General features: G+C 41.0%; 1 protein-coding gene across 1 annotated transcript; it reads right to left on the reverse strand.

Annotated features, from left to right (window-relative positions):
- Positions 1-1,381: 1,381 nt before the first annotated feature.
- On the reverse strand, positions 1,382-26,358 carry LOC104289067 (cytosolic phospholipase A2 epsilon-like). Its single transcript, XM_009887958.1, has 20 exons — positions 26,332-26,358; positions 24,694-24,766; positions 17,195-17,331; positions 16,904-17,035; positions 15,543-15,583; positions 14,578-14,620; positions 13,921-13,984; positions 12,367-12,527; positions 11,795-11,887; positions 11,115-11,152; positions 10,275-10,431; positions 9,649-9,785; positions 8,934-9,156; positions 7,636-7,750; positions 6,883-7,020; positions 6,091-6,198; positions 4,746-4,937; positions 4,122-4,288; positions 2,492-2,675; positions 1,382-1,620 (listed from the first exon to the last, which is right to left on the reverse strand). The coding sequence occupies exons 1-20, from the start codon at positions 26,356-26,358 to the stop codon at positions 1,382-1,384; spliced, it is 2,469 nt and encodes an 822-aa protein (XP_009886260.1).

The raw sequence follows: 26,358 nt of genomic DNA on the forward strand, positions 1-26,358 counted from the left end.
AAGGGCCTACAGCAGAAAAGTGAAATTGTACCAGAGTGCCTCAGGGAGCCCACAGACTTTGTGAAGCTGATGCAATAGCCAGGTCAACCATGGATGTTGATCAACATCCATGCTTTGGTGGACAAGACTCTTGCTTCTTGGGAATGACACACAATTGTTTCCTGCATTACAAACCAATCTCCTGTACAGCTTGAAGAGGAGTGCTGCTTTTTGTTAATAGATGTTCATCAGGTTCTTTACCAGATGTGTGCACACATCTCTTGGTGCGTTCCCAGTACAGTCGTTTCTTCTGTTCTTTGGCAACTACACTGGTGTTGTTGCTATGTTTTTGTGCTGTGTGTGTATAAATCAGCTTTTTCCCCTCAGCCACTGCACTTCAATGTACTTGTCAAACAACTAGTTAGACTGTGGCAATCATATCATCCTAATTTGGAATAACATACCTTGCAGCTGTATTTTCCATTTTACAGTTGTTAACAACTGTGATGCAATGAGCAGAATATTGGTATCTTACTCCATTTCTCCAGTGTGATTCTGTGTGCAATTACCATATATCCTACAATCCCCCTCACCTGCTATCTATTTCAGTAATATTTCAATTTGCTACACTAAACAAGCTCCAGATGATGCTGAAGCAAAATTGCATTTAAGGGACACAACTGCAGCACACTCACATGATCTGAAACAGAACACAGTTGATTGTAAGAGGAAATGGCAATGGTCCCTCAAAACAAATTCATGTTTGATGATTGATGATAATAGATGTCAAAGACTTAAAAGGCCACCCATCCATACATCTGTTATCCAACGCAAGTTTGAAAAATCAAATATCCTTCATAAAATATATATATTTCACGACAGTTCATGACAAAAAAGCACCTGGGAAACAAAAGTCTTAAAGGTAGAACACCATTTAATTCAAGTTTCTAGAACCAAGTAAAATGATTTAAATTGATACTGCATGGTCACCACCTTCTGTGTCTGAAGAGGGTTTTATGGATTCGCTACCGATGGTCCCAATGAAATGCCAGAATATTTTGCAAATTAAAAAAGACCAGTGACCAGCCACCAAGACAATAAGAGATTACAGAGACAGAGAGCTAAAACTGTTTTCCTATGACACACAGCTGAATCTTCACCTCTTGAGCACCATGGCAAGATGGTTTTAACAACATAGACTGCTGTGTTTGATATCACAACTCCAGATGAAAAAGCAACTACTGCTTAGAAAACCGAACCACGTGGCTTCGAAACAAATACTTCAAGTTTTCTTTTTTGAAAAGGTTACTTAGAAAGAGATGGCACCTGTCAAGAACAGTGAAGTAGCTATCACATATGTGCTGTAATGGTAAATATTTTGTAAGGCAGAGGAAAACGGTGTTCAACCAGAGGACTGCGTTTGTGATACTGGCTGGCTCGTGGCTTGTTTCTTCCGTGCCACAGCTGTACGCAAGGCCTGAAGAATCATGTTCTCGTTGTTCATGATGTTGTAATTAGTCAGCTTCAGGAGCTTGTTGAAATCTTCTGCTTTCAATGAGACCTCCCTTGTTGAGTATGGAGAGCAGAAACTGGAGATATCAACCTTGCCCAGTTCCATTTCAGCAGCACTTCGTGACATGCCTGTCAAGGGAAAAAAGGAGGGTGTTTCTGTAGTCCCAGGGAACTACAGCACTCTTGATAGACTATGTCAAGAATAATTTAGAGAGATCACAGATGCAACTGCTATGAAGGCAAGTGCAGTGCTATGATCTCTGAAAAATCTGCTTCTGAACAAAACCTACTGGAATTTAAAAAAAAAAAATAGTGTCACTAAACATCATTACATAGCAACCAGCACCTTCTACTGGCCAGATCATGGCACATCATTTTATGTGGTCAGAGGTGCTCAAACCTTACCCTGCAGGTTCTTGAGCAGAATACATACTAAAGGTAAAAGGAATAAAGAGATTCATAGAACAGGAGGAAGCAGAATATTAGTGGCCTCGGAAAACATCATAAAAACAAAGCCTGCATCTCAAATACTAGCCCAAAAGAACACAGCGACTGTATTAGTATATGTGCTATTGCTATGATTTTCCAACATATACAACAAACACACTAAACAGCCTGAATAGAAAACACAGTGGCCCTCCATAGAACCAGTCTATACTGTACAGGTATCTGTCCCCTGGATCTGACTGTCATAACAGTACATAATCTGAAAAATATGCTTTGTTCTACATGCTAAAGGTCACAAGAAGAAATTAGTTCCCATTCCTCTACTTGAGGAACACGTTTCTTCTTTCACTGAATTGCACCAAGACTCAAACTAAAATTATGCACAATATTTCACCTGATTTTGTAAACAGTTTGTGTCATCCCATTTTGCAATATATTCGCTGTAAGAGCAGGCAAACAAACAAAAGATTTTTGTGTTAGGATGAGGAAAAAACACTGAGGGAGTGAGAAAGTTCACTGTGTCAATAAAATTAGCCCGGTACAGTTAACTTACCAGGTGCTACATATCTTTGGAAGGTGTCATTCACTAATGGGAAGTAAAGCAGCAGAGGAGCTCCCGGGGTGTCTGCACCATCAAACATGTAGCACTCCTTCAGGTTTTTCTCATCGTCCTTCAGCCCGATGCTGGGAAATGGAATTCCCTGCTCCGAGAAGTATCTGCAAGCCTGCTCCAGGGGCTGGTCATGGCCCAACAGCAGCAGTGTAAGGAGTGGAAAAGATACCCAAGATCAGGCTGCTTCTGAAGCCCAGTAATTCATGCCAAGTTGCACAAAATAGCCTGATAGCACTGGAGAGCCAGCAGTAATGTGAGCAACTGAAGCCCCAGGGACTCTTTTTCTCTTTCCCAAGGAGCTATTTGGAACTAGTCTTACCAGAAGACACCTAACATCAAGATGGTAAAGAGGCATGTCTCCAAAATGGGAATATGATTTAGGAACAGAGTAGATGATTAATCCAAAGCATCTTATAGTGCATCATTAATTAAAGGGGAACTAACAAATACAGTTCTGAGCAAAACTAAATTTGCAGTATAAGACAGTAAGATTCACAGTCACATTATCTGTTTACATAGCAGTATGACTTGTGAGTTGACCTCAGTTGACTTTAGCAGGGTTTTGACACCAACTTACCCATTTCTATACCTTTGAATTTTAGAAATAATATGAGGTTTCAAGCTGACATATTTTAGACCTCAAAATATAGCACTAAAAGCATTTATGAGAAAGCTCATTTGTGATGACCAACTGTAATTATTTAATGAAACACTGAAGAACCACCTCAGTTTGTTTGAATTAAATATTTCCAAAAGACTTCAGAGTACAAGAAAAAAACAAAGTGCAAATTATTACATGTGATCTTTTTCAGCTGTAGTAGAGACAAACATTTTTCATGTGGCATCACAGCGTAAAAGCAGCACTGAAGTATCTTCCACTTGAAAAAATGAGAGAACCTTAACCAGTGAACTTTGTGTTTTCTGTGGTGCCCTTCAGGGACTAGTTTACAAATACAAGTCTATATTTGGAAGTCTAAATCTGTCTTTTTATGTGGTGAATACCACTTTCAAAATTCATATAACCATTTTAACTAAATCAAATTTCTGCTAATGTAGTAAATCCATTTGATATCTTGCTTCAAGCCCACTATTTAAGGAAAAAAAATTGCATTTATTAAAAGAGATAAAAATAAAGATGAGGCAATTCTTCACTCACTAGGTTGTTCTTGAACAGCTAGAAAATGTATTAAAATAAAAAGACAAATAAAATCTTATATGTTTAAGGAAAATGCAGATGAAATTCAGCATCTGAATCACAGACAAAGTTTTCCCAGCTGTATTTGTGCTATTAAATCTTACATATAATTGTAATAGAAGTTGCAGCTCAATCATCATAATGTCACCGAGCCACTCTGTATTTCACTGGTGAAGTACTTAGAGCTATTTCAAAATTAGTTTGAGAAAAGTAGAGATATTTTCCCCTCTGGGAATTTCCATTCTTCTTCTAAGGTTTGGAAACATCATGTTACTAAATTCCACTAAGTTCCATGTTTTAGACACACCTGTCTGAAAGTTGTGGAAAGTAAAGGAAAAGCTGTTACTAAACAAAAACAGTGTTGAGACTTCTCACCAAGGTCTGTGATCCACCAGTGTAATTTAGGTGTATGATGACGTCCACTTTCCGCTCTGGTCTCATAAGGGGTGGGCAGCTGGTTTCAAAGAAGAAAGCTGCATCCACCAACTCCAGGTGCTCTGAATTGCCTCTCAGGTCGTTAGGAGAGGTGTCTAGCAAAGTGTCTATAGAGTAAAAGATTCAGAGCTATTAGCAAACTGCAGAAAGATATCTGTCAAGTTAGAAAGCAAAAGGAAGGAGAGATTCCCTCCCATCCAGGATTTTCCCTTTTGTTTAGGATATTGTGCAGCAATCCTAAAGCTCCCTTCAGCCTCTCCACTCATTTTGTTGGTGTTTCCAAACCCATGAACTATACCGAAACCATATGTGCAGAGCCCTACCACAGCAATTTTCATCCCAGTGAGGACTTTGATTACCAAAAAATTGAACAGTTGTGTTACTGGAAGTGAAAGATGTGAGGGGTTACTTTTTTCTCCCTCCTTTCCTCTCAGCAAGCACTAACAACTAACCACAAAGGCCACTCATTTCTCTTCAGGATGTACAAACGCCCCTCACTAAATCCCAGCCCCTGTGACCACCCCGATGACTGCTCAGGCATGTAGGCAGGAGTGTTGCCCACACCTTTCCATTTTGTGAAATGCTCCTGCTGGATGTACTCATTGTGCATCTGGAAGCCCCTCAGGAAGTTGTGGTACTTGGAGACAGCAGGACGGTCCGTCAGGATATCCCGGAGAGCCGTGGAGAGGCCGCTTGTAGGAGTGAACATGCATGTAGCCATCTCATATGGCTTCTCGGGCAAGTCTGGTTGTTCCTCTAGAGATACATGGCATACAAGACATTCAATTGAATTATAACCACAATTAACAGGAAGCTAGGTGCAAAGAGGAGAAAGGATCAGTGACTCTTCTGTACCAATAGTAATCATGTGTTCACAGCTCTCAGCACTGCGTTATTTTTCCCTATGGTCTGCTGTGAGTTCTGGTTAATTTCTTGAAAAAATATAAACTTACTTTTGTTTTCTAAACCCTAGTTGGCTACATCTGACTAAAGGAGCATTTTTCTCATAAAACAACACATTTCATTACGCATTAAAGTAATTCACTTCTCAGAGCAAACACAAAACAGGGAAAATAATTTTTTTTATACATTTGAGATAATTACTGCTTTTAGATTCCATGTAGGTTAAATATTAAATTCAGAGCTTATTTTGAAAAGAATAGAAAAATTTGAACATTTTCTTTTTAAACTACATATTTTTTACTTTTTAAAAAATAGTTTATTCAATTTGGTTTGGGTGTGGGCAGCTGATTTCAACACAAGCTTGCAAATTATTTATATAAACCCGAACATAAGTTTAGGGTTTTTTCCCAAAAACACAGTTCACAGAAATGTGACCCACGTCTGTTCACTGCAAAAACACTTGCTTTGCTTGAATTTTAGCAGGAAGATGCTCATGAGTATTTTCAAGGAATAGTCTTTCAGTACGGAGCTGCCTCTCTCAGCTGGTGTAACAGAGCTCCACTACATCAACTTCCTTTGATCTGTACTAAATCTTTCAGTTCGGTCAGATTTTGAGGGAGCGGTGCGCTGTGCAGGGTGAATAGATATTGGAAAGGAAACACTCAAGCTTCTCTCTGGCTAACAAATAGTTGACATGAGGCTTTGACAGGAGTCCTTTCCAAACCTTTCAAATACAACACTTTAGGGACCCCCTTATGTATCCATCCCTATCTCCTTTCCATCAATGTCTGTCTGATGGTGCCTTTCCTTCTAATAATTATCTCACTAATTAAGCAAAGCACTGGCTAGTCAGTAAAATCAAATCACTTGATTTTCCTGGTGACTCCTATACCCTGAGGCCAAGGGCACCAGAATGACAGAAAATCTCAGAAAAAAATGAGCGGTTACCCTTATCAGAGGGGCCTGGAGGAGAGAGGCCATAAGTCAAAGGATACTTGAGATTTACCTATTTCAGTCACTTTGTCTTGAGTCCACCTGTGCCAGAAGTCCTCTGAATTGTCAGCTGCATGCCAGGCATCCAAGAGGTTTTTGGAGAAGATACTACTCCACATTCCTAGGAAGTGGGAGAGGTATAATAAGTAGCGCTGAGGTAAACACAAGGAAGTTCTTTTAAAAACTGCCTTCTGCTCCTTACACAACTCTTCTCTATTTTTTTCTATTTCTATACAATTTTTGCACAAGTCCAGACATCTGTTTCAGTGGTAGAGATAAATCAGAAGGTAAACTTATTTCAGAAGAAATTTCAAAGTATTTTCCCTTCTGTCATATTTCACTTGGAATATTTTTTTTTTTTTGAGAAAATTTACATTGTAATTTTCCTACTTTCATTTCCTTTTACCTTTGATAAAGAAAGATTTTTCAGACAGCTTCTTCCCTGATTCCCCTCTTTCTTGCCCTATTTATTTCTTCTGGACATTTCCTTCAGCTTCCGCAAAGTCTCTTAGATTTCCAATTTTCAAAATTACAATCTATGGGAAATGGTGGTGCTTCAAAAGACCTCACAAAGGTAGATAACAACTTATTTGTCATTTTTGTTTCATTTTAACTTTGTGTGAATGATAAAACCACCTTTGCTAGCAGGGGCAGTTGAGGGAGTCTCAGGAGACATACTGAATTTCAGCTGACTGACCCAGTACCTCTGCTGCCACATGCTGAACAACAGATTTCTGGGGACTAATTTCCAGAATCATTAGTGTGTGTATTAAAATCTTGTCACTCCCCCTGGCTGGTGCATCACCTTGCATGAAGCAGATCCGGGACTCAGGGAGCTTCTTCATCAGGCGACCCATGAAGAACTCGCTGCCAAAATCCTCCGCACGAATGAAGGCGCCGTACTTCAGGAAGCCCACCTCGTATGGTGTGAACTCCACCCACTCTGCCAACACACATGCATCAATGATGTTAGCTCCACTACTAAAAACAGTCAAGTCACCAGATGTGGAATAAACCTTTCAAGTGTCAACACTCGCAGGCAAGCTGGCTTAACGCGTGCCCTGCTGACAGCCGCCACTGAACCAGCTCACACTGTCTATAAGTTTGTAAAAGAACAATGTCAATGCTCATGGAAAATTTAAATTCTTTCTTTTTGTCTAGAAAGTGGGAATTTTTCTCATGGAAGGTGGACTAGAACATGGATTGACTTCTATTGCTTTTATTGTCTTTAGGCAACCTCGAAAACCATACATTAAGCAAACTTAAAGCTTCTTTCTTTAAGAATTCAAAGCATTTCTGAGATAGTGTCACAGATCTATGTTGTGTTATTAGTCTGAAGTTAATGTCTGAATATGCACATTTACATGCCAGGAGATCTGACAAAATACTGAACTGTTGCGGTCTATCCTGTGGCTGCCCAGTTACTCTTTACATCTCTAAACAGGACTTCTCCTGGCTTGGAGTGAGCAATATATAACAATTCATTGTTATATACAGTATCCCCATGATGTATCTCCCCAGGTAAAAACATAGCTCTTTTCTAGAACAGAAACATTACCTCTAAAATCTTTGGTGGCAACTTTGTCCTTGACATTGAGGGCAAGGTAGATTGGCAGCGGGTTCTGACCCTGATTCACTGCCCGACGTTGATCAGAAAGTCTGTGGTGGCATTTCTGGATTTGGAAAAAAAAAAAACCCAAACTGTTAGCTGATAATCAGTTCCTTAAAGACATCAGCTTATAAAGTCTGAATATGGGATATCATTTTCCTGAATTTCCTCCTAAATTTACGTACATATGCTTGAATAATAGAAGGCAAGAAAATCAGGGGAAGAGGAATAATTTTTGTTAAGACAAACAGCCATGTTCTACATTCAGTATACAATGACAGTAATGAGCTGCTTCACATGCTATTCTAACTTTGCCTTGCTAAACGTAAGTGAAAAAGTAGGGCAGATCTGGGCGATTCAGTTATTATCACATACTTCATTTGTTAAACATGTGAGTTCTTCAAGGCAGCATGTTAATGACCCTTCTAGTCAAGATTTTTTTTTGAAAACCATATTGAAAGTTAACATCCACAGAGGAAAAATCCTTGAGCTGTCTAATACTAACAACTTATCTTGGGCATGAAATGGAGATTTTGAGTGTACTTCAGCCAAATTAAATTCTAGCACATTTTTCTATGTAGCACTGAGGCCAGAAATACAATGTGAAATATGATATGAAATGAGAGTATTTCATTTTATCTGTTTCACCTAGACAAAATATTAACCATGTATACAGGATTTTAAAATGAAATATCTTTTTCCCAGCTATCATCAGTCTGCTAGTTTACATAGCAAGTTTTGCTTGCATCATTACAAGAAAATTAGGTCCTGAGACATCAAGTCCAAAGTAGCTGAAAGGCACCTCCAAAATCACAGTTTCTGTAGTTAAGATGTCTGAGGATCTATAGACTGTCTCATCACTCAATCGCAAAGTGCAGTAGCTACATATGGGGTACATTTGCAGTACAATTAAGGTATGACTGCAGCTTGGGTAAATATTGCAGCAGTGGAGACATAAAAGCGTGGAGCCATAAAAAACACATAAGAACCTCAAAAATTTCTTGGACAGCTACAGTGTTAATTAGCATGCTGGTTACTTTAGAGCTAGTCTGAGCTATGTTATATTCAATCACACTTCAGGCTCTGGTGTAGACATAAGCCTTGTCTCCAAGTTATTAATGTAAATAAGTGCTGTTCTGCCTACATACCAAGCACAGTGTTATTGGCCAGGTGTCTCTTCCTAGGGTTTTAATTTCTCATAATGGTCATAAAGATCAAGTCACCAAATTTATGAGAAGCAACATTACCCCATCATTTAACATGGATTCAATCATGAGCCCCCACAGATCAATAAAAGATGTTTTGTGTCCTGCTTGGGTCCTTTGGCTCAGCTCTCTGTAATAATTCCTCAGACTTCTCATGCAAAAAGCCCCCATCTTGCACTTGGCTGCTTGCTTCCGAGCTTCAATAATTATTTCTCCAAGATCCTTACGTGACCAGTCAGCGTCTTCATACAGTTTTGTCATGGTCCTGCAGGCAGGAAACGTGATGGAAAGCAGAAAGAAATCAAGAAGATGCTTTTGAAACTAAGAAGGTGTACTTTGCAGAGCTTTGGGCACTTATTGTTTTACCTTTAGGTTACTCTCCTCTTTGAGCAGAAATGCAAGTCTAAAGGCCATCAGTCAAAAATCACTTGATCTGGGATCAGCAAGGAGCTACACCAGCTGTCTATGCTCTTTCTGTCCAGTAAATAACCTTAAAGGATCATTTTGCATAAGATGAAGGATATTTACAGTTCCAATAAAGTCTCCTTTTTTGGTTAGGCGTAAGTTATTTCAATGACACGAAATGTATGATGTGCAATAGGCCTTTCATGGGTGACCCGGGCATTCATAGACCAAAGATGGAAGCAATAACTCAGTAAACCCCTTCTACACTCGCAGAGATCTAAAACCCTAGACAAAGCATGGGTTTTGCTTAACCTAACAGGATACAAACAATAGTATCAAAATACCACCTCACCATGTTGTGCCAGATGAGCCACTGATGTATGAAACACAATCCAAAACACGCAGCTTTTGAAGACCCAAAATGCTGCCATACATGGCAGTAAGTGCTCTTATCCCACATCCCGCTGTAGTCACAGCCACTATAGGCACCTGTTCAACACAAAAAAGGGCAGAAAGCATAGGTGGAAAAGTGGCATTAAGGCACATCCACGTCAAAAGATGACAGACATGCAAAAGCAACATCCAGACACTAGTAAAATAAAACACGTAGATTAGACATAAAGCAGCATTGCTCTATGAGTTATAAATAATATAGGTTGCTGGACATCCCTGTGGGGTACACTAGAAGATCTTGGCACTTCAGGAAGGATTTTTAAGAAACACAGACCAAACTTATCAGTTTGAAGTTCCTTCAAGTGATTCACTTGATAGCCAAGTGGAAATAGAGGCTTTGCTCATCCAGACTGACTGTTGAGCTCTCCAGCTGAGATCACCCTGGTTGCAAACAGTGCCCTGAAGGAGGAGCTGCTGACAGAGGTACTCACTCCTCATCCAGATGGAGGTGAGAAATCACTCCTCATCTCCAGGCTTGAGGGAAAGGAGAGTGAAAAATTCCCCAGCAGTGCCTTTCCTGGTTACCTCATGGTCTTGCAGATCCTCCTCCAGATGAAGAACATCCTTCAGTGCAGCAGCAACAACCTTCCTCCGGTTTTGCAGGAAATTCTGTTCATCAGTGCACAGGTCAAACCCCAGGCGGGCATCTAGGTTTCTTGGCCTGAAACACAGACCCTGGGTCCTGAGACCAGGGCACAAATATTATTGTATTATTAATCACTGCGGTCAACTGCAGCTATGCTCGTGTGTGTTTACAGACCAGTTTGTGGACAGTATAATGTAATGAATGAGAAAGAACAACACCACAGACAGGCCTCTGCTAATTGCTGTAGCTGCTAACAACAATGCAAATGGGAAGGCAGAGCAGAACATGACATACTGTTCTGGCATGGTAACAAGGTTTCTACAACACACTTTGGGTTTTATTTGCTCATATAATTCATTTTTCATGTTTCAGTAGCGTCTGCCGTATGTGCCTGTAACAAGATAACCACTGTCAACAGGCACTGCAGTTGATTAGGGAAATAGCTACCATGCCTTGGTGTTATTCTGTTTGTATAATACAGAAATATGATTTCTTTGTGGAGCTGCTCTCTCCTGCTGTGGGCATAACAGTGCACACAAATTGAGATCTCCTTACCGAGCTGCACTAGCAGCTTGGAAGCTTGGAGGAAAGGGGACCCATGATTTAATTCTCCATCGCTGAAAAAGGCGAAGCTGGCAAACAAAAGCCTGAAACCCAAAGATGAACACACCTCTGCTTACAACTGAGCCTGCATGGACCCCTGCTGATTTCAAATGAGCTGTGTGTAGGTGCATATGTCTCCCAGTTACAGGACCAGGTCTTGCTGGAGACTCACTTACCATTCATTTGCCTTTGTGTACAAGTCAACTGTCCTGTCCTGAAAATCGCAATACAAACAGTGTAAGCATGCTCAGGTCATTAATCCTGCACCTTCCTCCCCCACTCCATCTATGGGCTGAGTTCCACTATCTTTGCAGTCAGCAATGCAGCTGCAGAACCTGGCCAGCCATGGTCTGGGTTGTGAGAGGTATAACGAGCTCCAGTACAGCCTGGGTTAGAATAGAAGTGGGCCATTCACCCAAGCCAGGTGGGCTTAGGGCCCCTCAGCTTTTCATAGCTGAACACCTAGTTTAACCTTCGTATTCTGGGAAGGTCATTGAAAGCTGAGCCTCTGAAACACAGGCATATGCATGTTCTCTGTTTTATCTTCTACTTCAGGCTTTCCCTTTGCAAATATAAATCTTAATTGTGATATCCATTACTGTTAGGTCGCATACTATTTTGATGAACATATTAGATAAGTCCTGAGGAAATTAGTTTAAACTCAGAACAGGGTTGAACATCATGCCTGAAAATACATGCAGAACAAAGAAAAAATAATATATATTTCATAGTTGCAGAGTGACTATCATTCACACCTTGCACTGTAGCATGCGTCATTTCTGACAGGAACTGAATCATCACCCACCAAACTGAATGTGTGTTGGGCTGGTTTTTATCAAGAAAGACTTGTTCTCACCTCTGCTATTGTTATTTTCTCTTCTATAGGAAGCGAGTTCAGAGCCAGAGTCACAGACTCATTCATATCCCTTTCATTTTGGCTTGATATAGACTGGAAAACAGAATGAAAAGGAATAATGACAGTTAACCATTATATAAAAAGGGGCGAAAAAGAGGTAAAAGCAGTCACCCCTGCCTCACTTAAATACATGCACCTACCAATTCCCTGCATACGCAGACCTGCACACACACTTGGGTATTAGAGGTCCCCAAAGAAATAGAATCATAGAATGATTTAGGTCAGAAGGGACCTTGAAGATCACTGAGTTCCAACCCCCCTGCCATGGGCAGGGACACCTCCCACCAGACCAGGTTGCCCAAGGCCACATCCAGCCTGGCCTTGAATACCTCCAGGGATGGGGCCTCAACAACCTCCCTGGGCAACCTGTGCCTTACCACCCTCAGAGTGAAAAATTTCTTCCTGATATCCAATCTAAACCTACCCTCTTCCAGTTTGAAGCCACTCTCCCTCATCTTATTGAGGACGATAGACAGCAAAGAGCCAGCTACACGTTAGTGGTGATCACGTACCCTGCTGAGCCGCCTCCGCCGAGGTAGAGCCACAGTGAGTGCTGACTGATTATACTTGATGTAGTGGAACCTGGCCGGGGAGGTCGCACAGAGGCAGGAGCTCAGCGTGTGGGTCTGGGTTCCTTCGTACGACCCGTCCACAGTTAGCGCAAACTTTCTCTCTGAAGCAAAGGAGTTTCAAACTTACGTTTTTAAAAAAATGTGGATAATTTGTTTGTGCAGTAATGTAACATATGTTTTTCTTAAGTAATGACCTCATTTTGATACCCAAATTATAGGATAAATATACTCACTTGTCTGAGCCTTTGGGTTTCAGCTTCAGAGCTAGTGTACAGAATGTGCCATATAGTAACTATTGCTATAGTACCACTGCATTTTCATGTATACTGTGACTGCTGAGACTATAGCTCTGTTCATTAGATAATGATTCACAGCTGATAACAGTTTTGGTGGAAAAAAGCACTCTCTCCTGAAAGTCTAAAATTTTCAAAGTACCTCGGCAATGAGACAGTATGTGGTACTAAAATATCATTCTGGTATTGTAATAATGTATTTTGAAAATTTCAGACTTTGAGGAGAAACTGTGGTTTTTTTTTTCTAGGAGAGCGCAGTTCTCTTTGGAACCAGTAAAATCTCAGTCCCTCTTTCATGTTTCCCTTTACTTCAACCTGTAACATTTCTTTTGAAATATTTTCTAACACTTACAAGAATAATATATAGTGGGTTTTGGCCTTCATATAATAAGCCTCAGATATGTCTCTTCAAGTAATTGAAAAGTTGTCTTTATATAGAGTGGAATCAACCCAGGTTCAAGGTGAAATATACTCTGTAAATCCACATGCTCAAAGGTATATAATCAGCCTTCAGAAGAACTACCCCACTCAAGCATTTTCAGCCACATCTAGCAAACTTCACTTTTTGACAATTGAGCTCAACTGGATCATCCACATGCATAAGCAGTTTGCTGGACTGGGGCCATCAGGACATGTCAGAGTGAGATGTTTTAAAAATTGCATGGGAGATACACAGGTCGACAAGCATGGACTCGACATGGTAATGATGCACTGCTTAAAATGTGCAACAGATGTCTTTGGTAATATACTGTGTGTTTTGTGTTTCACCTAGTGGCGTGTTCTATATTGTTATGCCTAAAGAAATTTTAAGAAGTTAAACTGATAGAAGAGGCCCATTCCTCATTCTGCCTGTTTGCTTTGTCTCTGAATCCAGAAACAACAGGAATTAGCTCCAGTTTAGGGCTCAAAAATATTCAATTCCCTGCACAAATACTTTGGAAAATTATAGGCATCTCAGAAGATGTTATTATAGAGGAAAGTATTTTGTGGGGAAACCAGGCCACATGCTCGTCACACTACATTCTGTAATAATCTGTATATTTTTGACCGACTACAGCCCATTCCACAGGCCACTGGCATCGGTGAGATTTTGCTTTGTATCTTAAGTAACTTTAAACCAGAGTGTTCAAGTGTAAAACACTGAGCGCTTATGCCATAAAGTGGCATCCTGATTTGCCCTGTAAGTCAGCGAAAGGCTCACCTGTACTGTCCTTCCTCAGCCGCCCGCCGTTCACTTGCACCTCCAAACAGGAAACTTCACGGGACTGTAGGAGACAACAGGGGAAAGAGAAAAAGGTGTTCACCGTCAGCAGAGCTCTGCCTCGGCTAGTCCCTCGGGCACATGGGGGGCACGGGGGGCTCGGGGCATGCACCTCGGGGGAGTGATGGTACCAGCCTGTAACCCCCTTATCCGGTCTAGAGAGGTGGCATTGGGCTTCCACATGGGAAATAACAGGTTGTGTAGAGATGAGGAAAGAGAAAGGATCTGCTCACTCCCACCTGGAGGAGCGGCCCTGCAGGTCCGGGGGGAGGACTGGTCCTAGGGGAAGGCTCCCTGGGCAGGGTGCTTGACCCAGCTCTCCCCATACAGATGGAGGGATGTCGTCTGCCTGAGCCCAGCTTGGTTCAGGCAGAGGCGAGGGCTGGCGGCAGCTCACAGTTTTCACAGATGAAGCCTCGCCCAGTGTGAGTCACTAGTGGGGACCGCATGGGAAAACCAACGCTGACACCCGCTTTAGCTTGCCCCTCAGCCCATGCCTTCATGCCACTGTATGGAGCAACTCCCCGGTACCTATAATACTAGGTTTGCAATAAGCATTGCTATATGACAGGGAAAGGATTATGAAATAAAAATTACCACTAAAACTCCATTAGTAACAATGTTTTCAGGAGGATCCGGACTAAAAGACAAAATGGAAAATGATCAATTCAAAACCAGCACTCTATTTTTTCTGTTTGTTTGTTTGGCTTTAAACTCTTCTTTAATCATGATTACACTATCTTTATCTTTAAAAGCAAACAGCATCAGAAATTCTAGATAGACATTCAATCCAATTTGCCTCTCACAGGCTTGAGTCTGAACTTTAAACTATCTATGGAGATCTACTGAACAGAGGAGGTCCTCACAGTATCAGACAGGATCATTTTCTGACACACTGAAGCAAATTTACACAGGGAAGGCATAATTACACTATCGCCCCATATTACTCAGTTCAAACCTGGGAGATCAGAGCTGAAAAGCTGGTAAATTCAACCGATGTGGCATAACAAAAAAGGAAAAAATATATTATCATTTACCTTAAAAATCAACAGCAGCACTAGGACTGATTTACATGCCCATTCTCTCCATTAAGGATACAGTCATCACAGAAACACAGTAAAAAAATTTTTTTAATCTATTCCCACAACTAAAACAAATTCCAAGTATCATTTTCCCACATTCTTATGACAAAGCAAACATCTGGGATCCTGCAGTAAGGAGCAAGAGGGGTTTGAAACTTAAAACTTCCTCCTGTGCAGAATGTACCTTGCAGCCTGGTGAGCAGCAGCCATCAGGGACATCTCTATGCTCCCGTCAGCATCTGTGCTCGCTTCTCCATGGGTCTGGATGCCCGGTGTAGATGCACACACATCATACACTGTCATGCATCCCTTCTGCATTAAGTGCCCTACACGAGCATTTCCTGAACAGCCAAAGTTTCCCTCTACTTTGTTCACATAGTGACATCATTAGGGGGCTGCAAGTGTAAACTGATGTTTTGTGTTAGTAATGTTTTGCCTCTGGCTTTCATTTCTGTTGATTGCCTATTTGACCTTACGCACCTGCTCTCCATTGTGAATTCAACCTCCAGCTCCTCTTTTCCCTGCAAAAGAGAAAGAAGGTAGTCACTGCAGGTTGGTCCTCCTGTGAAGAGAGATAGTGTACAGTAATCTGTGCTCTTCAAAGGTTTCTAGAAGCCACTGTCGACCTTTTGTTACTGCACATGTAGCAAGTTTCATTTTCTTCATGTTGCATCTGTTAACTTCTAGTATCACATACTTCTAATGTCATACCCATTGTTTTAGTAGAGTCCTTGCAGGACAAATAGAATACATACTGCAGGGCCCCTTGGTGGTTGCTCCTCTTTTCTGCAGTCATAGGTTCACACCACACAGACACACATCCACACACACACCCCTGTTTCACAGGCCACCTGTAACTCCCCTTTCCCTTCCCTTCCCACAAGCTCTCACAGTCCCCACTGATCCTAAGCATGAGCGAGGCTGGTTTTGTCCAGTGCATCAAAATCGTACTGCTCCTCTCCTGGTCCTGATCAACAGCCTGTGCAGGTGGGCCTGGTGGCATATTAACATGGTGGTACACTTGGTCCTATGAAGCCCAGGGTATTCTGGAGGGTGTATTTTGGTTTGGTGGAACCTACACACGTAGACTCATTGCATGCTCAAGACTTCATCTTTGTCTTTTGTAATTGCCTTCCCCTGAGATTTCCTTCCTCCTTTGAAAGTTTTGGTGCAACTCCCATTATCTTTCTGCCCTCCTAGTGTGAGCACTAAGGAAAATACGGCATGGAGAGCCAGTCTTTCCAAAACAGGTATCAAATTAAATCAACACTCACTCAAGACAAGTATTTCTAGGCCTAAACATTGCCCTTAAAACTTCAGTATAAAGTTGCCTCAACCATATGAAATCAAGACCTGCTGAAAAACTCACTTTTTTAAAAAGAGTTCAGCTATGCAGATGTTATATTAATTTTCCAAATAAGCTGAATTTTACATTGGGATTGCAGTTTATGACTGCAGATCACTGGTTTTTTATTAGCATAACATAATGCACAGCTCAGAACCACCAGCTCCAACTGCAAAGGGACACCCAAAACTATTGGGGTAAACTGTTGATATTTTGACATCAGGGACAGCAACCAGACAATCAAGTCCAGTAACGTTGGCCAACTCTATCTGTAGAAGCAGCACCTAAAATTTCCCGTAATTACAGAAGCGACACTGGGCATCAACCCCTGAAACAGGTGGACATTCTCAGGTGGCCAAATGGTAAGAAAGGCTTGTACATGGGATACATGAGAGTGGAGCTGAGATAACCACATGCTTTGTCCTCGAATTTTATCCATACCTGGGAGCTGAGATAACCACATCTCCTTAGCTTTGTCCTCGAATTTTATCCATACCTGTGGATTCAGCTGGAAAGATAGCTGAATGTTTTCTCCAAGCTGGATTTTGGAGACATCAAAGAAAACAGTGAGGAGATGGTCATCTTGAGTTATGTTGTCCTCATCACAAACCTTTAGCTCCAGGATGTTCTGGGATTAAAAAAGAAAAAAAAAGTTCTATGAAGTTTAACAAACATAACATGCTACAGATATTTCATTTTAGCTCTATGAAGGTTTAGCTGTAAGTAGGTCTATGTGGTAGGTTTGATATCTGGTAAGAATACCTGTTGGCGATAGCTGCGTTCCTACCTTAACCTGGCTCTGAATCGTGAAGTGGAAGGTTTCGTTCCATGTTGGATTCTTGCTGTTCTGGACTGTCTTGGTGCGGAACTGCTGCACTGAAGCTGTTGGCAGGCTCAGGCTCACGTAGCAATCGGACTGGGTTACTGTTGAAGAGAGGGAAAGCATGAAAGCAATGGACCAAGGAAACATCTCAGGTACTCTGTAAGGTGTTGCACTGCATGAATTTTTAAGCTCCATATACAGGACAATATGCAGAACACAGGCCAGGATGCCAGCTAAGGTACCATCAAGCCAGTGCTAGACAGCCAGCCTGCTTTACACTTATGAAAGCCTGGCAGTTTGCTCTTGTTGAGAACTACTTCTTTTAATCGCTGGAAAAACAGTAAACATTGAAATATAAGGTTACATTACATTCGTTTTCAAAGAGACACGTAGCCAAACTGTCTATTTATATCAGGCTTCCAAGGTTTTAATGCTGGAGAGCCATCCATACACATGGCAGTCTCACAGGGCTGGGCATCATGGACAGTTCAGCTGCCTGTTGAGAACATGAAGCAGATGCCATTAGCAGCTGTGACAGGGACTGCCAGACAGACAGAGCCCAGCTCCTACAGACAAGGCTTCCACAGGTAGGCATGAACATGCCTTGCCGTTTCTGGGGAAGCTCTGGCTCTAAGTTCCATCTTGGCTACTTTCTGGAGCATCCTTTCTCTTCTCTAGCATGCCTGGCTGCCAACATGGCAGAGGCAGGAGCTCATTGCACTAAAGGTTGCCATGAAGCCCCATTGCTGTCACAGAAGGGGGAGTCTTCCACCAAGGTGCCCGATCTCACTCTGCTTTCTTCCCTTTTGGAAAGTTAAAGAAGGGAACACACATGCACACCACAGAGCTCAACAACAGAGCTTTTCAAGAAAAAAAAAAAATCAAGGAAAAAAATAATTCATTGTCTGTGGAGATTAATTGCATTTAATCCTCTGTGAAGTGGATTAAAATGAGCACGTATAAGAAAAGCATCAAAATGTTAAACAGTTTGATGTTATAACATTTGCTTTGAGAAGCAGCTGTCCTGAGGTAGAGCTTTCGCCAGCAAAGCTGTACAAAAAATATTGCTGAATGTCACTATTTTCACCTGCATCTCAGTGCCTCAGTCAGAGCAATAAAGGTATTTGCAACACTTGGTGTGCAGGTGAAAGCTTGTCTGTGCTTCCCAGCACAGAGCGAGTTGACATTGCTTCTTTGCACAAGATTGCATGCTTTGCTGTTTCAATTAGAGGCGTGCTCAGGTCATAAAGTTCATCTATGAATTTTAATGTTTCCAGATGTGGGGAGGGCAGCTTTAGTGTTTTTATTTTCCTTTCTCAGCTGAAGAGGCCAGTTGTAAAGTTTGATTTCCCACGTGAGTTCCATTGTAGGTGAGGGAAGTTCAGGGGCAAAGCTTCAGTATGAAACAGTGGTCAGCAGCAGTCTGCAGTGCTTACATCATCAACAAACACTTTCATTCTGAGGTCAGAATAATCTGCCTGCAAATATGTTTTGTCATTGTTATTAGGAAATAAAAGGCAAATGTGAATCATGAGATTAACAATCCTGTGAACCCACACTCAAAAGTCAGGGATGATCACCCTACAGAACACAATCTGTTAGGCATGACAACCTACACCAGTGCCAAAGATAGCATGGGGGACTATTGCCCATAAATGCCAATCCCATCATTAGCATTATATTTCCTCTATTTGTATCCCCACCTACTCAAGCATCCCTGCCATTGCATAGCAGGCACACCTTCATCTGAATAGACTTAAGTCTTATCCCACTTAGTTTTACCAGTAGACTCGACTTTGGGAAACACAGAATAATAGACTTGGCCCTTTATCACACTCCATGTGTAACTGAAGGATTAACAAAGCCAGCCTTTTTTTTTCCTGACTCCACTGAGACTTAAGTCATCTTTGTTTGAGCAACTCTTAATGAAAAAAGAGTAACTTTGACTGATGAAGGTAGTTGTGGTACGTACAAAGATTTATAAATTCTAAAAAAAATATCAAAACACATAGAAATCACTTGAGTTTCTAACAGTTTCAATAGCTGCCATACTTCTGTGTGCATACAGGAAACGTCCATATGAAAATTTTTTTTGGCTTTTGGGAAGTCCAGACTGATATTAACACAGACTGCTGTCAGCTCTTGTCCCCTCTAGAGGGACAATCAGAAGGACCCAAGTCCATAAGTCAGTGAGTGTGCAAAAGTTTTTTTTCATTGACATTTACCAAATAGCAATACATACTCTGACAATGTCTGTTGTGAAGAACAAAGTATTATTTCAAAAGTCCATCGATTATTTTTTTTCTGTAAGTGGTCACTGTCTGCCACTGCACTATGTCATACGCCTTTAAGAAATAACGGCTTGTTAGACAGCAGATCCCTGACTTCTCATTTAGATCTCTGACTTTCTCTGGGGTACTTCTGACACAGCCACTAAACAAGCATGCTTCCCTCTTCCCATCTGTAAAATGTGTTTGATGATGCTTTTTGTACTTCAGAGGTGTTTGCTGAAACATAATTACCTCTTGTTTGGGAAGTATTGTCCAGGTGTTATGAGGGAGGCACTTACAACACCCAGGAACCTATTTTTATGCACATCTGGAATACCTCAGGCTCATATTCTGCCTGACCAGTTCCAGGCACAAGCAGATGTGAGAAGTGGAACTCCACAGGGTATCCTGTGCCCAAGACGGTCGGTCACGCTGCAATCCCCCATTGCTTTGTATCAAGTGCCTCCACATACACGACCCCCATTGCCAACCATGTGCCAGCAAATCATCATTACCCTGGTACGTAAGCCTAGCCACCACCTAACTACGGTCATTATGTTCCCACATGATATACACAGCAGAACTTCACAGCAGCAACCTGTTGTGTCCCTCCCCTCAACCACGACACGTGAGCAGCCGTCAAACGTGCTTGGGGTGGCAGCCGTGGTATCACTGTGGGGCAATATCCTGCCAAAAGCAGGTGTGGCAGCAGGTGTTTATGACAGCATGGTCTCTTCGTCCAGTTATTACACTAAGTTTCTAATTATCTTCCAGGATAGCAGCAGGACTGGATCTTAATTGGGCTTTACCATTAGAAAGCATTACAGCGACATGACCCATGCTCAGAAACACCATAGCCCCAGCACCACGGTGCATCCCAGACAACAGCAGGGCACCAGCTGTTCTGGCTGGAGCTAAAAATCTCACCTGCCTCATAGACAGCTTAAATTCAAACAGGGCTAAACCACAATTTTTTTATTTTAAATCTACCTCCATTTTTTATGCTAACAGACGCAACCTCCTGCCCACCTGTAACCAGAAATGTGGACATCATCCTCCTCTTGGACTGCTTTTAAGTGCTCACATTGAAGCTATTTCTAGGGGGTAGATTTTTTTCATGACTGTTAGCGTATAGTTTTTCTTATTGTGCTGAAGGGATCCGAACCAAAAATGTGGTCTCAAACACTGTTTGCCCAGATCATCTCTCTGTATCCTGTCTCCCCTCACTTGGACCCATCCGGGTCACAAAAATATAACTTGTCACCACCAGCTGAGAAAAGCATTTTTCTCCCTCCCACTCTGTGGAGCTGAGCAGAGATCTGTCTGAGGGTGGGTGGACAGGCAAGCATTGCTGTTTTCTAGAGTGCAGAATATTTATATTTAGATAATTTAGATTATTGGAACTTTTTATATTCTTTTGTAAATAAGAATATAGGTTACTACTGTGAAAGTAAGCATCTTCCTTCTCAAGGTCCTTCACAGTCAGACTATCAGAAGTCATTCAGCCCTGGGAGATCAGTTCCTGCCTCCAGGGAGCATTCAACATTAATCTCCTAATAGCTAAACTTCAATAAAAAGCTTTCACACTTTCTCCCACCCTGCCCTTCACATTGGGTGGAGCACTCTACAGGTATCCCTAAAACAGCATCACTAGTCTCATTTACATTCGTCTTTAAAATATCTCTTTGCTGAGACGTTGCTGAATAACCTTACTTCTCCCCCCGTTTTCTCCCTTGTCGGGCTTTATCAGTCCACATCCTCTTACTTCATAATGAGATTTCAAGCAGCACCTAGAACAATAACTGTTGGCATGTAATTGCAACTGCTTAAACGGTAAAGTAAGTAATAAATAACAATGAAACAATAAAAACAGTGCAAGAACAAAACACCAGAGGAAGTCTGTGGGTTCCTGCAATAAGTATCACATCGGACTGCAGTTCCTCAAACAATAATGTATTTCACTGGCTATACTTCTTTTCAGGATCTCAAGCGCCTTTCCATGAATTGATCTCATATGTGGCAGAACTGCTACTGCAGTGCTGTAAAATATGTTTTTGATAGAAATATAAAACATATTTAATAATTTTATAAAATATTGTACCCAAAAATAATATAAGCCTTATATTAAGTCCAAAACTGGGAAGTTTCCAAAATCAACAACCCTAATCTAAAAAAAAACCAAACCCATAAAATATTCAAAAAATATCATTTTCTTACTAAAAAATGCTGAAGAATATTTTAAATGCTACACCACTCAAGGTTGATTTAGCCTAGGGCCCACAGGCAGCATCCACTGAGGGGTCTTGGATGTTTTCAGGAAGCAGAGAATGATGACGGGGGAAGGATCTTTGGTCTTGTTAGGGATAGACATCAGTGCCAGAGGAGAATTTAGTGGTGGGTGTCTAAGGAAGAGTATAAGAGGGCAAGCATCATATAAGGCTCTCTCAGACCTCACAATTTCACTGGATTTTTTTTCTATGAACTTGTCCAGTCTCTGCCTGGAACCCACATAAACTTCTGGCATCCCTTATCTCCTGCCATAGGGAGTTCTGAAACATGCTGCAAAAAGACATGCCTTTCTGTGTGTTCTGGTGGTTGCCCAAGGGTTCTGAGAGGCTGAGCTTGAAATTTGAAATTTTTTGCAAAGAAAGCGTGGTTTTTAAGGGTGGGTTGGATTGGCGCACATCCAAGTCTCACCCCATTAGGGAGTCAGGATGCAGATGGGACACACACCCAAATCTGGGAACTGGCAAGCTTTCACAAGTCCAGGAATATCAAGAGCCCCAATGAGCCTGACTGGGACATGGGTGTGCTCAGTGGGAAGGGGGAATGTGGAGAACACAAACAAGGCACTAAATTCACAGGTGGTATCAATTATATCAGCTGTGCATCAGCACACAAGTAGAAATTAGTGTTATAATTTACACACTGATGGATCAGTGGGAAGAAGAGACAGAATAGTGCGAAGATGCGTTAAAAAGATTCAGGGTTTAAAAAGCAGAATGAAACAACTTAAATTGTCTTAGATAAAAATCTTATGCATTGAACTTCCATTAAAGGTCTTGTATTATCTGTTCCATTGGAGATGTTAGTGCAGTTTTGAGAGGCTATTGTTATGCACTAATTTTCCCATCTCTGTTGCCTGGAAACTAGAGCAGATAGACCAATAATGAAGTTAACATGTTGCACCAGGTTGGGAGATCTTCTAAAAGCTAAATGACTATTAAATAAAGTGATCCAAAAACTCTACAGAAACCTAGTGCAAGAAGGAATCTTGAGAGGAGAAAATAAAATAGGATTCAGTTCAGAAACAAAAGGAGGGGCACAATTAGCGAGAGATAGAAGAAGCTGATTTAAAATGTTAAAAATCTATAAGATAATTGAGAAATAGGTGCAACTTGCTAACCTGTTCTATCTAGAAAAGTTTGCAGGAAAAGGTAAGTGATAAAAACAGAGTTGGGAAAAGGAAGAATGAGAGAAAAAAAACCATCAGTGTTAGGAAAATGATACTGTAAAGAAGCCTACATCGCTGGTGATGGAGGTCCACATGCTTCTGGGTATCCTAAGGCTGTGTCAAGCTAATCTTTAGGGAACTGTAAAGATGACTGAAACAACTCAACAATATTTCCCCAGTTTTGCACACAAACCAGCAAAATTTTGTACAAGTGCTACATTTTTTATTTTAAGCCTCCCATTTTGCTGCTTCTCAGTCAAAGTCACATACAGTTACCAACATGCAATTTGTACTAGCTTTTACATTGCCAGGGAGTTTAACCAGAGGTTAAATTAATTTATTAAAACTTTTGAAATATAGGTTTCTTTTATATGATAAAGAGCCTGTCAGTGAAATATGTGACTTCTACAAGTCTGACTGCATAGAAAACTACATCCTGAAATGAATTGAAAGCAGATCTGTCTGATAAATGTAACTAACAAGTTTCTGTACCTGTCCCTTGCCCTAGAAACTTTCTAGTATTGGGAAGGACAGCACCAAAACCATAGGAAATTCCCTTCAGAATAAAAATAGTTTCAAGACAAAAATATAAAGCATTGATTTAGATGAGAAAAAGGTGGAGAGGAAGTTTGGTAAACTCATTATCATGCAGATGTTGCAGATGGTTTAACAGAACATGATTATGTGGGGCTCTGGTTTTCCACACCTCGTTCCATTGGTTGAGTGCATGTTTGTACCTTCAGATAGGTTTTAGTGGTAGCACGGGATTTCTCTCCAGCCTATGACTGCACTTCAAATCTCCTTTCCACACTTTAGAAGTAGTCCAGTGGGAAGCTTCATACAGACTCTTCTTCCCCATACATTCAGCAACTACAAGGCACCTTACTACTTTTCAGAAAAAATTGGAGTAGGAAACACTTCATACACCTTTGGTCTCTCAAGAAACTATAGCAAAACTCAAAGCAAATCACTTTGGAAAGGCCTAAAGAAATGTCCTGTCTTGCATCATTTTAACTGAACAAATTTAGCTTGAACTGATTCCTATAGAAAGATTCTGGACTCAGATCATCTTATTTGTATAAATGAATAAATACAAGACAGTCAGACATCTCCTCAGGTTGGAGGTGATGGTCATTCATAGCTTTTTTTCCTAGTGCTTTGCAGTTCAGATATTTACGGAGCATTAATAAACTTTTGTGCAACTGTCACTCCTGGACATTTTGTAAAAATAATGAAGAATAGAAAAAGGTAACAGTGTGAGCCCTCAACAAAGTTTTGAAACATGGCTCTTCCTGTTGCTGAATCAAATTTGACAGTCCATGACAGATGTCATGTATGTAGTCCTGAGCTCACCTAAAACATTCTGTGATAGGCCCAGGGATGCATAGGGTGGACAATACTGTAAGAAGTAACCATAGAAAGAAGTGCCCCATCTAAACTTCTTATTGCATCCTTCCCTGTGAATAAAAAACCTTTCTTTGCAGATTCAGGTGTGGAACATTTTATGCATTCTATGTAAACATCTTCTGAACTACAACTGCTGGCTAGACTTCCGCACCACATTGGCAAAGATAAAAGAATAAATATCTCCTAACTATGCTACCTCATCTTCAGCATACCACACACATCTTCTCTCTTTCTCCTTTTATAAATACGTGATACTGTTTGTGACACTTGGCTATATTCCGAGTAGTTTTACAAACATGTGGACGCTCCAAGGGTACAGCAAAGATACTCACACAAGTCTGCTTTCCTGGCATTTTTCATCCGTATGATTTTGACAGTAAGTAAGTTGCATGGAGAGGGTTCTGTCTGTTGAACAGCATACAAAATGTGTGGGATGAGCATGCAGAGAGAAAGAACAGAAGCACATTCAAGAGACGGCATTGAATTAAGTGTTTCAATTCCAACCATCCAAAACATTTCTGAACTGAGGTTCTTCCTTTTGCATCCACGTGTGGCCAGAGACCCAAAATGTACATTCAATCACAAACCAAACCTCTGATGTCCTTCATTTTCCATTCTGAAGAAACTTGTGGTAACCCTCAACTTCTGGTGTCTGACGTTTACCGCCCAATCATAGAGAAATTTACAATAGTGAGCCTTGCTGTGTTATTAATAGAGCTGACACACATCTCGGTCTGTGCAAATTCAAAGGATGTCGTATATACCCACTATATTTCACAACAAACAGCAGACAATCTAGAAGGGCAGGAATTAGTAACAATATCATGGTGTAATGATGCTGCTCATCAGCTGGTTTACAGCTATATAACTCCATTGTTATGTTTGACGTAGAGCAGTGCTGGCGGTCAGATAATGAGGACCAGAAAAGTGTCTTCCAGGGACCTATCCCAAACTTCTCAGATTGGGGGATTGAAAGCAACAACCCTGTAACTATTTCTCTCTGTATAATTCAGCTGATCCAATCTTCCTTTAAGCAAAATTTACAAGAAAGTATCAGCAGAAATCTTGGGAAACCACCTAAACCTAAGTGGTTATCAAAAGACATTTAACAAACCTGCCAGGAAACCGGTTTGATTTTGTCATCCTCGCTCATCCTAAGCAAAGATTAAACATGGTACTTAATCAAAAGTATAGGGGCTGAAGGTGAGGTACTTTGTTCCGTAGAAAATTGTCCTTTTTAAAGGAATAATAGGAGGAAAAAAATGCACATTTAGTGCTCTAAATGACCAAAATAACCCAAAACAAGCCACACAGCAAAACCAACACAAAATCTCAAAAAACCCTTAAAACCACAAACCACAACAACCAAGAGGAGCAAAAAAAGAAAAGAGCAAAACTATGTAGTAATGCAACAAAGACATATAAGAGACAGTTCATGCACACTACCTAGCAAGCAGGCAATATCATTGCAATGAATATGTAGATCAATATATAACAATGTGTCACCATTCATTCCCTTATCCTCAATAACTCCCACAATGTTTAAGAGAGCTATATTTAACACCTCACATAGTATTAGTTTCCTGGCTTTCCACATGCACTCATAGACATTACGAATACCTCCTTATTTTTCCTCAAAGTCTTGTTTTGCCTTGCTCAATTGGATGGAAGCAAAGGACAACAGCAATGTACAAAAAGATCTCTTCTTTCTTTTTTTTTTTTTAATTGGGGATTTTCAAAATAGCTAAATCACTGCAGCATTAAAGTCCTTGCATTCCCGAAGGCCAAAACACAAAGTAGGCACAAAACCCCAGCAGAAGCCCCACTTTGCTCACAGCCTTGGTGCTGAAGAAGAAATCTCAGAGCTGAAGATACAGGAGGTAGAACACCACCTCCCACAGCAAGTCCCCTCTTCTACCAAAGGTATCCCTGCACAGCTCATCACATAGACTCCACTTTCCTTTTCTTACCTCGGTCTTACTGTAAAACAGCCCCAT

The sequence above is a fragment of the Charadrius vociferus genome, unplaced genomic scaffold, assembly GCF_000708025.1.
Source record: "Charadrius vociferus isolate BGI_N301 unplaced genomic scaffold, ASM70802v2 scaffold337, whole genome shotgun sequence".
Classification (NCBI taxonomy): Eukaryota; Metazoa; Chordata; class Aves; order Charadriiformes; family Charadriidae; genus Charadrius; species Charadrius vociferus.

Bases quoted from the DNA above. Each gene is read 5' to 3' on its own strand.
- LOC104289067 (XM_009887958.1), bottom strand. From the start codon at position 26,358: ATGGGGCTGTTTTACAGTAAGACCGAG. The intron at 9,786-10,274 runs GTAACCAGGAAA...TGTGTTGAACAG, and splicing joins AGGATCTGCAAGACCATGAG to GTGCCTATAGTGGCTGTGAC. The intron at 2,676-4,121 runs GTGAGAAGTCTC...GGCCATGACCAG, and splicing joins CTGGTGGATCACAGACCTTG to CCCCTGGAGCAGGCTTGCAG.